The sequence below is a fragment of the Galeopterus variegatus genome, unplaced genomic scaffold (genome assembly GCF_000696425.1).
Source record: "Galeopterus variegatus unplaced genomic scaffold, G_variegatus-3.0.2 Scaffold691, whole genome shotgun sequence".
Classification (NCBI taxonomy): Eukaryota; Metazoa; Chordata; class Mammalia; order Dermoptera; family Cynocephalidae; genus Galeopterus; species Galeopterus variegatus.
The window spans coordinates 77861-90087 of record NW_007726802.1 but is presented as its reverse complement, the minus strand read 5'-3'; the positions used below and the strand labels follow the sequence as shown (position 1 = coordinate 90087).

Here is a 12227-nt window from a genome sequence, read left to right as displayed (position 1 = left end):
AGTAAAATTTGCTGATAGGCTGGTCTTATCTATGAGTGACTTTAAGACGTAGGATTGCTGTTTCGCCAGCTGTCTAACCTGAGAAAGATTGCTTTGGAATCACTGCAGAAGATCTATCTCTGCCATTAATTGGATGGAATGCTAGCAATGACATAATTCGGTTAGCAGGCTGTATTAAACAATGTTTGTCTTGCCATTCACTGTGAGTGAAAACGGAGCATTAAGGGGTACTTAAGAGAGTTGTGAGTACTGGGCTTCAGCAATCAGCGGCAAATTAAGGTTTAAACCAGCTTATTTATATTTTTTTATTCACAGTAAAGGCGCTGTAGGGTCTTGTTAGTTACATGTTGCTGAGTAGGAACATTGAAATGTAGGAGAAATGAAATAAAAAGCAGCATAAATGTCATTTAGGAATTTTAAATGTAATTTTCTTTCCTTGTTCTGCAAACAATTATTCACAGCTCATAGATCTAGTACACTTAGACTGAACACTTCATTGAAAATCTCATCTCTTCAGAAAACCTATATCCATTCTGATAAGGTTCAGTTCACTAATTTTAGCTTTCTTTATGCCTTGTTTTTAAGACTGAGAATTCATGGAGCAATAAAGCGAAGAGCATTTGTCAACAGCAAAAGCCACAAAGACGTCCCTGCTCAGAGCTTCTCAAGTATCTGACCACAAACGATGACCCTCCTCACACCAAACCCTCAGAGAACAGGAACAGCAGCAGAGACAAATGCACCTCCAAAAAGAAGTCCCACACACAATCACAGTCGCAACATTTACAAGGTAGGCTGGGGACCAAAACGACCTGTCAGTGAGGGCGCCCAAGGCAAAGAAAGCACATATAAGGTCCGAGAAAGCAAAATTTCATGCTCCCATCCCCTTGGTGTCTCTCAGTGGAAAGAGAATTTGACACTTTGTTGTAAAGGGGGAAAAAAATCCTTCCTCAAACACAGGATGAATATATCCCGTTGAGCTGATAGGTGGTCTAATTCACGATCACCAAAAGACACCTGAAATGTTAGCCTCATGGCGGGGAGGAGGTGGGGAGGAATTGCAACATCACATGAAGTTTATATGCATCCCTGAATTGCTGAGATAACTGAAGTTGTGTGCAAGCTGGGCTAGCCAATTCAATAAAGAGCTTTTCTTTTTTCCCTTCCAGTAATGAAAAAAATGAGGCATTGCTGATTTGCTGTATATCCCTTAAGAAGGAGTAAATAGTATTTATGCGACCTCTCCTGATTATTAAATGCATTCTTTTTTTTTAAGACCACATAATATGCTCATGGATGATCTCATTTTTGTAAATAAGATTTTTAAATAATTCCTCATTTTTCCCCCTGTCTATTTAAAAAAAAAAACTATTGCCTAGATCAAACTAAACATCTGGGTTGATTTTTTATTGTTCCCTGTGCATTGCTAGAAGGCTGATGCTTCTGATGCAGATCTGGGTGATTTGGGGAAAACCTCTCTTGGCAGAGATATTGTTTTCTTTCTTTTCGGCTCCTCCTTCTCAAAATATTGTAGTCTTGGAGGCCCAAAAAGCGCTTGTCAAAAGTAGCTGTTGCTTTAAAACATGCCAGCTCCTACCTTAACTCCACCTCTAACCTTGCAGTGGAAGTCAGCATATTCTAAAATAGCAATTATAAACACCCACCTCTTTTTTCCCTTTTGTTTCTCCAACTTCCCCTTTAGCTGCAGAGTGGTAACCTCTGATCCCTGTTCTGAACCATGATTATTTCATCCAGGTATGCTGTTGTTGCTGCTGATTTTAATAAGTATTTTCTTTCCCAGGGTTTTGAATTTCCCTCCCTCATCCCTACCTCATCATTAGCCCAGGATCTTCAGGAACCTTCCTTTAATATTTTATATTGTCTCTCAATTAGATTTTCCCTGGTGGATATCTCCAACTCACTGTCTATCGCTTTCTGTCAGTTTGGGAAAATACATTTAGCAAAATGGCCAATTCTCCTCCAGCTGTCTTTGCGCTGATTGGATCCTCATCTCAAGCACTGTAACAGATTTTCTTAGAGCAGAACCACTTTACTGTGTGACTGTTCAGCGCTGAAGGCCTCAGGTGAAGGAAAGCCCTCTGGGCTGGCTCTAGTGAGTGAACCGATAGATTCACCGGCTACTTTCTACCTTGTGCTGGTCATTCATTTTCTGGAGATGAATTTAAAGTCCCAACCAAGCTCGATGAAACCTGTAATCAGTGAACCCAGCCCATCAGAGCCTGTTTTAAAGCCCCTTTTCCTTTTTTTTCTTTAAGTAGGTTCTTTTAAATTTTGAGCTGTTTTATTTATTAAATTCACTCACCATTACTGTAAACATTTACAAATCATGACAATGAAGAATTAAAGAGGCCTCTGGAGGAAATATTCTTTAGAGGAAATCGGCTATATGTAGATTTTTTTAAAGGTATCTATCTGTGGCAAAGAATAAAAGGCTTATCTGGGAACAATGCCTGTTGACAAAAAAACAAAACAAACACACAACAAACCTGTAGCTTAAAGCCTTAAAGATATAAAACATGGCTGGCTATTAATAACCAATAAATGCTCAGCTTCAGATATTATTTAAATTATTATTCAAAATCAAAAAGTAAAGAGTATATGAACAATTAGAGATAACTAAGAGGATCTACTGAAGTTACCTTTCTTAACATGCTATAGTTTTTTCTCACTGCACTTCATTTGTGGTCTTCGTAACATTGTGGGGTCAGGTTCTTTTCACTTCCTTAGGATAATCATTTAGCCTTTGGTGTGGGTTGGTGTCCCACTTATTCATTTGTTCATTTATTTGCTAATTCATTCATTCAAAAATGCCCTAATCTGCATGAAAATGATGCATACCTGCCCTCAAGAATCCTACCAGTTTCTGATCTACCAGTAATTGGAACAGTGTGGATTAAACTTCCAGGAAACCAAGTCGGTCCTTCTCTAGTGGTAGCGTTTGTGAACATGGGCTTATTCAGGAATTGGGTTCTGTATGTGGTTTGGAGACTGTACCCTTTCTATGGCTCTCATTTCCTGTTTGCCTTTGGTCCCATTAAATACAGTTGCTGCTGATTCTTCCATTGCTCTTGGCTTTACCTGTACCCTCCTACCAGAATTTTAGGGATCTTCCTTTGAGCATTTCAGACAGCCTACCCTACATGTTGAAAATTGGACTTTCAGTGACTGTTTTTCAATGTATGTTTATGGTGTGACGGAGCATGCAGTTCATCTCTTGTTATATTTTCTATAGAACCTATATGAATTATCCTAATTATTAGTTGAGCACCATAAAAGTAAAGTTCCTTCATAAACGCATTCTTTTTGAAAGGCTTATTATATTAGACATACTCAAAAATAAATGTACAATTAGCTCATTTATCTGCATATATGAAAAAGCCAATCAATCAATGTACCTAATTTGTAGAAGACAGTATGAGCTTCATATTATTGGATGCACATTGTATATAGATGACATACCATTCAATTGTTTAAAAACTAAATCTAAATCTACAAATTAAGTATGTAAATACTATTTATCAAGTAAAGTACCTAATTTCAGGCTAATTTAGACATAAATAATATTTTCACATTTCATTGGATCTTAATTACTGGGGTTGATTAATTTACTTTAAAGTCTTTGGAATGCAATTCCTTTTGATAATAGGAAAAAGGATATGTAATCTTGGCCAACTCTGCCAGTAACTAATTTTATGGCCTTGGAAATATCATTTAGCATCTTTGGATCTCAGTTTCTTTATCCATGAAATAAGAAGGTTTATTCTAAAGACCTTTCTGTTTTCAACTCTATGATTTTCGCTACATAAATGACTACCTCTTAACCTTTTCAAAGTAGTTATTTTGATAAGAAAAAAATTAGACATAAATCTACATACATCTAAATATATAGCTATATTATATACATAATACATGGATGTGTATCCCAAGCACGTTTTCTCATCATATTTTCCCCTCCTTCCTCCTTTCCCCTACTTCAAAATACAAGACTGCCATGGAGAAGCAATTGAAATTTTGGAGTGAGAAGATTCTTACTCCACCCCTCATTATTGGGAAATGCCTCCCATAGGAGGTAAGATTTAGGACAGCATAAAAGAAAGTAGTGAGCTCTCTTTGCAAGTCTATAGATCTCTAAACTGATAAACATGGTATCTTACTTTAGTTGTCTATCAGATTTGGGGATCTGATCTCCTTTTAAACCATCTGGGTCAATGCCCACAATTTGCCATAATCCCTCAATTAATTTTCAGTGAGTGGAATAGTTATTGCTTGAGCTTTGACCTCATAGAAATAACCTATTCTCAGAGCTAGATATAAAATTATACATTTTAGTAGTAAAATCAACTGAATATTCATAACGTTCTGTCGCCTTGAAGTTACTCTGCAGTTTTCTTGTCAAAACAAACCATGTACTGTATTCCAAATTAAAACAGAAAACATTATTTCTCTCTGACGATATGATGCAAATTTTGTATCTTTTAACAGGGATGGTACATTTTGGGAAAATTCTGGTTTTTTATGTGTTTTCAAATGATGGTTTACTGATGCAAATGTTGTTTGGAATTTGTTTTAGCATAATGGACTGTTGTCTGACTTTGATCCAATATTCAGGCCTTTCCTGAGTTCAGTCTTCCAGTTTCCTGGTTGTGTTCCCAACTTGACAATGGTAGAGAGAAAATAAATCTAAAAAACACTCAATATTTTATAATCAGTTTCTTTTCTTTTTCTGTTCAGCCAAACCAACAACTTTATCTCTTCCTCTGACCCCCGAGTCACCAAAGTAAGTATTAAGAAATGTAACCATTTTCATAAAGGGAAGGGGGTTCTAATACATTTGGCTACAGCAACTCCATTTCAGTTTGTTTTTATAAATGTGCCATATCTTCCAGTGACCCCAAGGGTTCCCCATTTGAGAACAAGACTATTGAACGAACCTTAAGTGTGGAACTCTCTGGAACTGCAGGTAAGCCTTACATTTCACTTGGAAGTTGTGTGTGTATATGAAATATGTATTAGATAGCAGAGTGCATTCTCTGTGTGATTAATGAAATTCAGAAAGAGTACAAATGAAATTGGATAAGATGTTATCTGTAAATATTTTAAGTTGTTTACTTTAAAAAAATTAATTAAAAAATACTGAAGAGCTTTAAAAACTTGGACTAATGAAGAGTTCCTAGACAAAGATCTGAGTTGATTGCAAATGGTTTTTTGCACTAAGTACTTTAGGTTGAGGTAGTTGAACCCCACCGGAAAGAGAATTTTAGGATGTCTGAACAGGAAATTCCTTGGCTCTGGCCGTTGCTGATAAGGGTAAAGGAACAGTAAGTTAAACAAGATGCTTTCATCCAGAACTATGGTGCCTACACGCACCATGGTTATTGTCGCTAAGTTTAATTTCACACTTAGAGTTTGCTAAATTATCTCCTTACGAAAGGTCTATTGCATGATTGCATGATTTGGTGAAGCAATAGAGTAGTTAATTTCATGGTATATATATATATAGAGAGAGAGAGAGTGTATGTGTGTTGTGTGTGTGTATGCAGACCAACACATATATAAATATATACAAATTTACCTTTGTATGTATATACATATATATGCACGTATGTTCATTTATAAATGTACACATAATTTCTTAAACACATACATACATACATAATGTTTCTTGAATAAATTACAACTTACATATATGTGATTAGAAGTAACTTTTGTGTGTGTATATTACATGCAGTAGAGACCTACTTATTTGACCAGTGGGGAGCAGTAATTGGTGGGTTTATTTAAAAAGTTGATTCAAGCATATACAATTGTGTTATTTTACTTTCACTTAAAACATATGCATGTGCACTCAAATGTCACATTTTTGGTAGAAGACAGAGACATTCACCTTGAGCTTAAGTGTGCTAACTGGTGATCCATTCATCTTTCTTGCACAAACCACTCTAATGATATATCATAGATGGTATCCACTTTTCATTTTTTGCTCTTTGAAGAAAAAGAATTACAGGCATTTGTAGAATAGTCTGAATGAAAATCTTTCTAGATTTTTATAATTTTTCCCAATGTTTTTCAATACCACCCATCCACACTTAATTTGACAGCTCTTCTTGTAGTGATGCATCTTTATATGAGTCTTTTTGTAGAAATGACTTTTCATACTCACATTTCATTCATTTATGTAACATTTTACTATCTTATAAAATTTCAATTATCAATACAATGAATATTAACTGATTTGGGAAAATAAACTACTGTGGTTCTTGGTATCAACTCAGTAGAAAGGAATTTAATAACTAGGAGTGTTCAGAGTGTAGTAGGTATTAGACAGTTACTCTGTTTTGAAGAGGGGTGAGAGAGCTTCCTTTGTATACACCAATACTGAGCTTTCCATTAAATAAACACTTTTTATTCTCTGATTATAAGCAATGTAACCTTACTACAAAAAGTGTCAAAAATATAAACTACTAGAAAAAAATATTCATAGTTCTAAGATTTAAATATATACATATCATTTTCTCTTAATAATTTTTATACATTTGTGATTTTTTGTGTGTATATATATTACTTTGCATTCCTAATTTTTCAATTAACGTTTTAATAAGAAAGTTTTGCATCATCACAAACCCTTTATTATCAGGCTTTTAGAGTACTGTATAGTATTAGTTTGGGAAGGCACATAAAAACTATTTAATTGTATTTCTGATGTTATATGTCAAGGTTGTTTTAAAGTGTTGTTATTTTGAGATAGCACAACAGTGGACATCTTTGTTCATAAATGTTTAACCTTATTTTCTCAAAATAGATTCCTCATAGTTATTAATGCTGGAAATAAGGCTATAAATATCTTGGATGTATCTGATACACACACACACACACACACGCGCGCGCGCGCTTGCGCACACACACACACACACACACACTGAGGCACATTTCCTTCCAAAAGGGGTAATTCTATTTATAATCTCATTATCACTGCATGGATATACTTGCTTTATTACATCTTTGCTAGCATTGGGTATCTTTGTTTTTAAAGTGTTCTTCTAATCTATATACACAAACATATCATTTAGATTGCATTTATTCTATTTAGTGAGATTATAGTATAATAAAAAAAAAAAGTTTATTTTTATTCTCCTTGGCAGAAGTTTGGACATTTCTTGTTGTTGGTAGATACCTAGTTTGAAAAAACACTTACAATTTTTAAAAGTTGATAGCTTATCTATTGAAAGGCAGGTAGTGATTTATAAAAGGTACTTTTTTGTTAATACTAGGGATACTTAAAATTGCATACAGTGGATTTATTTCTGTCAGTGAATCAACATTCATCTTAGTTTACATATTTTCTTCTCGGTACTGTTGAAAGATGAATGGGTACAATGGAAACCAATTTACTAATATATTTTTTATAACTGCTTTATGCTGGCAATGTGGCTGGTCCTGGTGGGTCTTCAGGAAGTGTAAGATATAGAGTCCATGTAAAGTATGTAGCATAGTAGTTGACCATAGTAGGTGCTAAATAAATGTTCTTGTGTTTAAGACATTGGCTTACAGTTTGTTGGGAAAATAACACATATTGATAAGTAACATGGATTGAAAATATTATTTATTCTATGTAATGTTTTGCCACCTTCTAAGAAAGTCGCACCTAGAAGGTGGTTTTTAGTTTGTTGAGCATGATGGTAATAACTGTGAAGATGTAAATAGGAGGAGCTGAGGTAGAGCTAAATTGCATTGCACAAGAGAAGGAATTTAGAACTCTGTGAAAACAAGGAGATGAAGAGGAACTTGGGGGATGCTGGAGGAGGCTGGAAGGTGAAGTTTGAAATGTAAGGCAATCGGGGGGGGGTAATTGTTTGTTTTATTTGGGCTTTTGTTTTTGTACTTTTTTTTTGATGGAGATATTCTGGGTTTGAAATGCTATGTAGTATGTGATGTCTATGATCTCCATCTCCTCTAAAAATCTTTGGTAAAATTTGTTGCTTAGTGTTTAGAGGATGTGACAAACACTGATGGTACCTCAAGAGAATCATAAAGGGAAGCAAGGAGCTATCAAAGGGAACACTGTAATATGGCTTCAAATTAAAGACAATGGTTGTGCAAAAGATTTTTTAAAAATTTAAAGACTGTTGCAGGACTGAAAGAAACATTAAGGCAATCCCATTTCCTAGTGAATGACAGAGGTGATCCATGGAAAGGAGTTTGGAGGAAACTGAGCTCTCCATAAAGAAGGCAGGAAATCAGGGATGCTTTCATAACAGTGAATTTGACATGGGTGTTGAAATCAGTAAGGAACGACAAAATGGAACACACACTTTTCCTGTTTAATCTTCTGATTGCTAAGACTCTTTTCAATATCCTTGATCTTTTCTCAGACTACATTTCCTTAGCTTTAAAAGTCATATTCATAACTACCAAATGCAGTTACTGGTTCAAAAGACTAAAATATTGCTTGAAATACAAAATTGCCAGTATTCAACCATTTGACATACAAAAATGGCAATTCGATATGGTTCAACCTGAAGTAACAACGTTAATAAGTAGGAAAGCTCCAAATAAAAGTTGTCTATTATGATTTTTTTGTTGTTGTTCTTTTTGAGACTGGCCGCACCATGCTCAGCCAGTGAGCGCTGTCATCCCTATATAGGATCCGAACCCACATGAAGTAACAACGTTAATAAGTAGGAAAGCTCCAAATAAAAGTTGTCTATTATGATTTTTTTTTTTGTTGTTCTTTTTGAGACCGGCCGCACCATGCTCAGCCAGTGAGCGCTGTCATCCCTATATAGGATCCGAACCCACGGCGGGAGCGCTGCTGTACTCCCAGCGCCGCACTCTCCCGAGTGCGCCACGGGCTCGGCCCTATTATGATGTTTTAAAAGCAGGCAGCATAGCTCAGTGAAATAGTAGAAAACCTTGGCTTTGATGTTGGACAAACCCACATTCAAATTCTGGATCTACTCCCGTCTAATGTATAGCCTTGGTGAATATACTTAACTTCTGTAAGACTCAGGATCCTTATGCGTCGAATGAAGAGAATAACAGTGACCAACATCTCAGTACTGGGTCACTGTGAGAGTTAAATGAGATGGAACATGAGTGCCAGCATATTATAGAAGTATTCAATACATATCAGACTTAATTACTAATTCTGAGTTAACTTCATCTACTGAGGATCTTGTATTTTGCTTCTTACCTTTTCAGCTTTTGACTCTTTTCAACTGTTCCTTTTTATTGGCCTTGCTGCTATATCCTCTTTGGAACCCTCATATATAAAATTATTCCTTATTTTTTGTGGCAATCCTCCACCTTTCCCACAAAATTAAACCGATATTACTTTGGGTGTAAATGTGGGCTTTACCAAGTCAAGGTAGAAAAAATAACTTCTTTGATATTTTCCCAACAACTGCTACTTCTATTACTACAAATTCTGGCAATTAGGCACTCCCTAATAGGCACTTTACATATATTATCTTTTTAATACCCCTCCCAGTTAATTGTTGAGCTACATGTTGATATCAGCCATGTGGTGAACCCTGGGTTCAAAGCAGGTCTGTCTAACTAGAGATTATGTCTCCTTCCTGAAGCCTGAATTTAAAAGATAGTAGTTGACATCTGTTATGTTAAATAAGTTTCGTTTCACTTGCCAAGTGTCATTGACTGGTATGAGCTGCCAGGAGCATTGTTTTGAGAAGGATTTTGGAGGCCAAGTCTGTACTCAGTGGGAATGTCATGATCAATTAGTAATGTCTGCCATAGGTGCAGCAGGTGGGTAGAGAGGATAGAATCAGCATTTGATTTGTTGATCTTTGTTCTACCCGCTGATTCTGTTTGGTTGCGGCAGAGGAAGGGATCAATCTGTTGCCCAAGCCTTCTGGTGTCTTCTTTTTCTTTACTCTCACAAATTTTAGTGAAATTTTCCAAATGTTTAAGTGGAAATGTAAGAGTCAACAAAATTCTAAGACCTCCAGAATAATGCCTCTGCCCCATCTGCAGTGTCTTTGGGAAACAGGAGGGATGCAATAGGAAGTTTGCTTTATTAGGTATTGCCAGCTGGTTTGACTTCTTTGTGAATGTCCTAAACTGGCTCATTTTGGCTGATAAAAAAAACTCTTCTCTTTTACAGGTGTAAAAACTAATTTGATTTCAGAATAGCTGTTAGTAAAGCAAGATGAGAGAAAAGAGAATGCTCTTTTGGCAGAAGGCATTTAAATCTATTGCATATGGGGATTTTCGGAGTGCCACCCTTTTTTGTTTCTGGAATGGAAATGGAAAAGCAATGTCAGCTCAACAAGGTGATGGTTTTAACCACAAAACCTGAAGGAATTTGGTTAGGGACCAAAATGACTGACTCAAAAATCTCATGTATATGTATATATAAATTATTTTTATTGTTATTACTGTAAGCATTGTAAAATCAATACAACTATTTTGTATCTGATTAAGTAAATCAGTTTGAGACGAGAAAAATCAGAAGTCTCATCACCCTAACACAACTAGGTCTTAGCATTATTTTCCTTTATTGATACATGTTTTTCCATGTGATTTTAATCACAGTGGATGTATGATTTAATGTTACTTATTTCTCACTAAATGTTTTCCCACGGTTTATGTCAGCATTTTAGCAAACTTGCAATTAAGAAAAAAAAAACATGCAGTGACAAATTAATTTATAACTTTTTATTCTCCTCTAGGTAAATTTTTATACTGTCTTTTTTGGACTTTCCATTTAAAATTTCATTTTGCTGGAAGGAATACTGACAAACAGCATAAATTTGCTGTACCTTTTTGTACTTCTTTTGTGTGTGACATGTCTTTGGGAAAACAGACCAAAGCAAAATATGAGCAGTAGTTGGTAGTTTAAAAAGGAAAACCATAGCATCAGAGAACTAGAAAGTAATTTTTTCGGGTCATGCAATCAATTCCTGGGCCTGAAGAATCCAAGAAAGGGAGATTCAACAAATTCTCTTTATAGCCCATTTCAATGTTTGGCAACTCTTACTGTCAGGAATTGCTTCCATATTTCAACCATATCCTTCCTTTTCTGTTTTCAATCTCATTCTTCTTGACCCAATGTCTATAATAATAGTTCCCTTGTTCCTCAGTTTTCTTTTCTAAAATTGGGACTGCTCCATTTCTTTTAAGCCAAGGATAACAAAGTAATTTCCTCTCCCACATCAGCTTTGGGGTTTGGTGGTAGATACCTGGAATGCCAGGTCTTCCCTGTCCCTGCCCCAGCTCTGTGGGAAAGTACACCAGGGCCAATTAATCATATCTTCATCTTCCATGAGCAAGAGTTGGGGAATTAGGCACATGTCATAGGAATGTTCTGCAAAGCCAGCTTGTTCCTCAGTAATCAAGGGTGACATAAGAAATACTTAAAAAGCAGTAAAGGCAGGGCCCTCGCTGTCAGTGTGGACTGATGCCTGCCAGAGGACCAGAGTAGGAGGACGCTCTGCTGTGCCAAGTGTTAACGCTTTAGTTGCTGGATCTTGTGGAGCTCCGCTGAATCCTATGGAAGTGAGGATGAGGGGTGTGGGGAGCACTAGAGGAGCTTCTTTCAACTAAGTATTTTAACAACCGGTGTAGAGTTAACTGTTGACACCGAGTGAATTGGTATTCCCTATGCTCTCTTGAAACCCACTTGAAGTTCTTGAGGCCTAAAATATGAGTTGGACAAGTCATGCACCTTTCTTTGAGGAGTCTTCCTATTTTGGTGAGGTTTTAAACAAATTAGAAACTCTTCTTCTTATTCTTTTCCCTTAAGTACCTGAATTGGTGTGCAACACGAGGAAAATCCCACTGTTAAATAAAATCATAAGTAAGTTGCAGATTTAACAGTGGATTCTGTAAAATATTATAAACTATTCCAAAAAAAAAAATTAAAAAGTCCTGCTGAAGTCGTTGGGTAGATAGTGAAAGCACAAGAAACAGAGCAAAGGACTCAGCATTTATCAGTCATTCAATTAAATAAAACCCCAAAAGGACTCCTGAAAGAAAATCGTTTTATAACGCATAATAAAAAACAAAACAAAACAAAACTTGGCTTGAACTTTTTTTTTTAAATAAGAGGTCCATTTAAAAAGACTGTAGAGTGTGTACCACTTCTCCCAGATTTGCTGTGCCGAAGTGCGTGAGTGTGAGTGATGTAGGGGTACTTGTTTATTATAGAGCACATTTCAATGCAGTAATCATAAATATTGCTAAGGTTG

General features: G+C 35.9%; 1 protein-coding gene across 1 annotated transcript in view; it reads left to right on the top strand.

The window, feature by feature from the left end:
• The window catches only part of PPARGC1A (peroxisome proliferator-activated receptor gamma, coactivator 1 alpha), a 308448-nt gene that overhangs the window by 267365 nt on the left and 28856 nt on the right, over nucleotides 1-12227 (top strand). The window contains exons 5-7 of the mRNA XM_008571492.1: nucleotides 586-790; nucleotides 4753-4798; nucleotides 4908-4981. Of these exons, the coding sequence (XP_008569714.1) occupies nucleotides 586-790; nucleotides 4753-4798; nucleotides 4908-4981 (325 nt within the window). The remainder of the gene's footprint in view (nucleotides 1-585; nucleotides 791-4752; nucleotides 4799-4907; nucleotides 4982-12227) is intronic.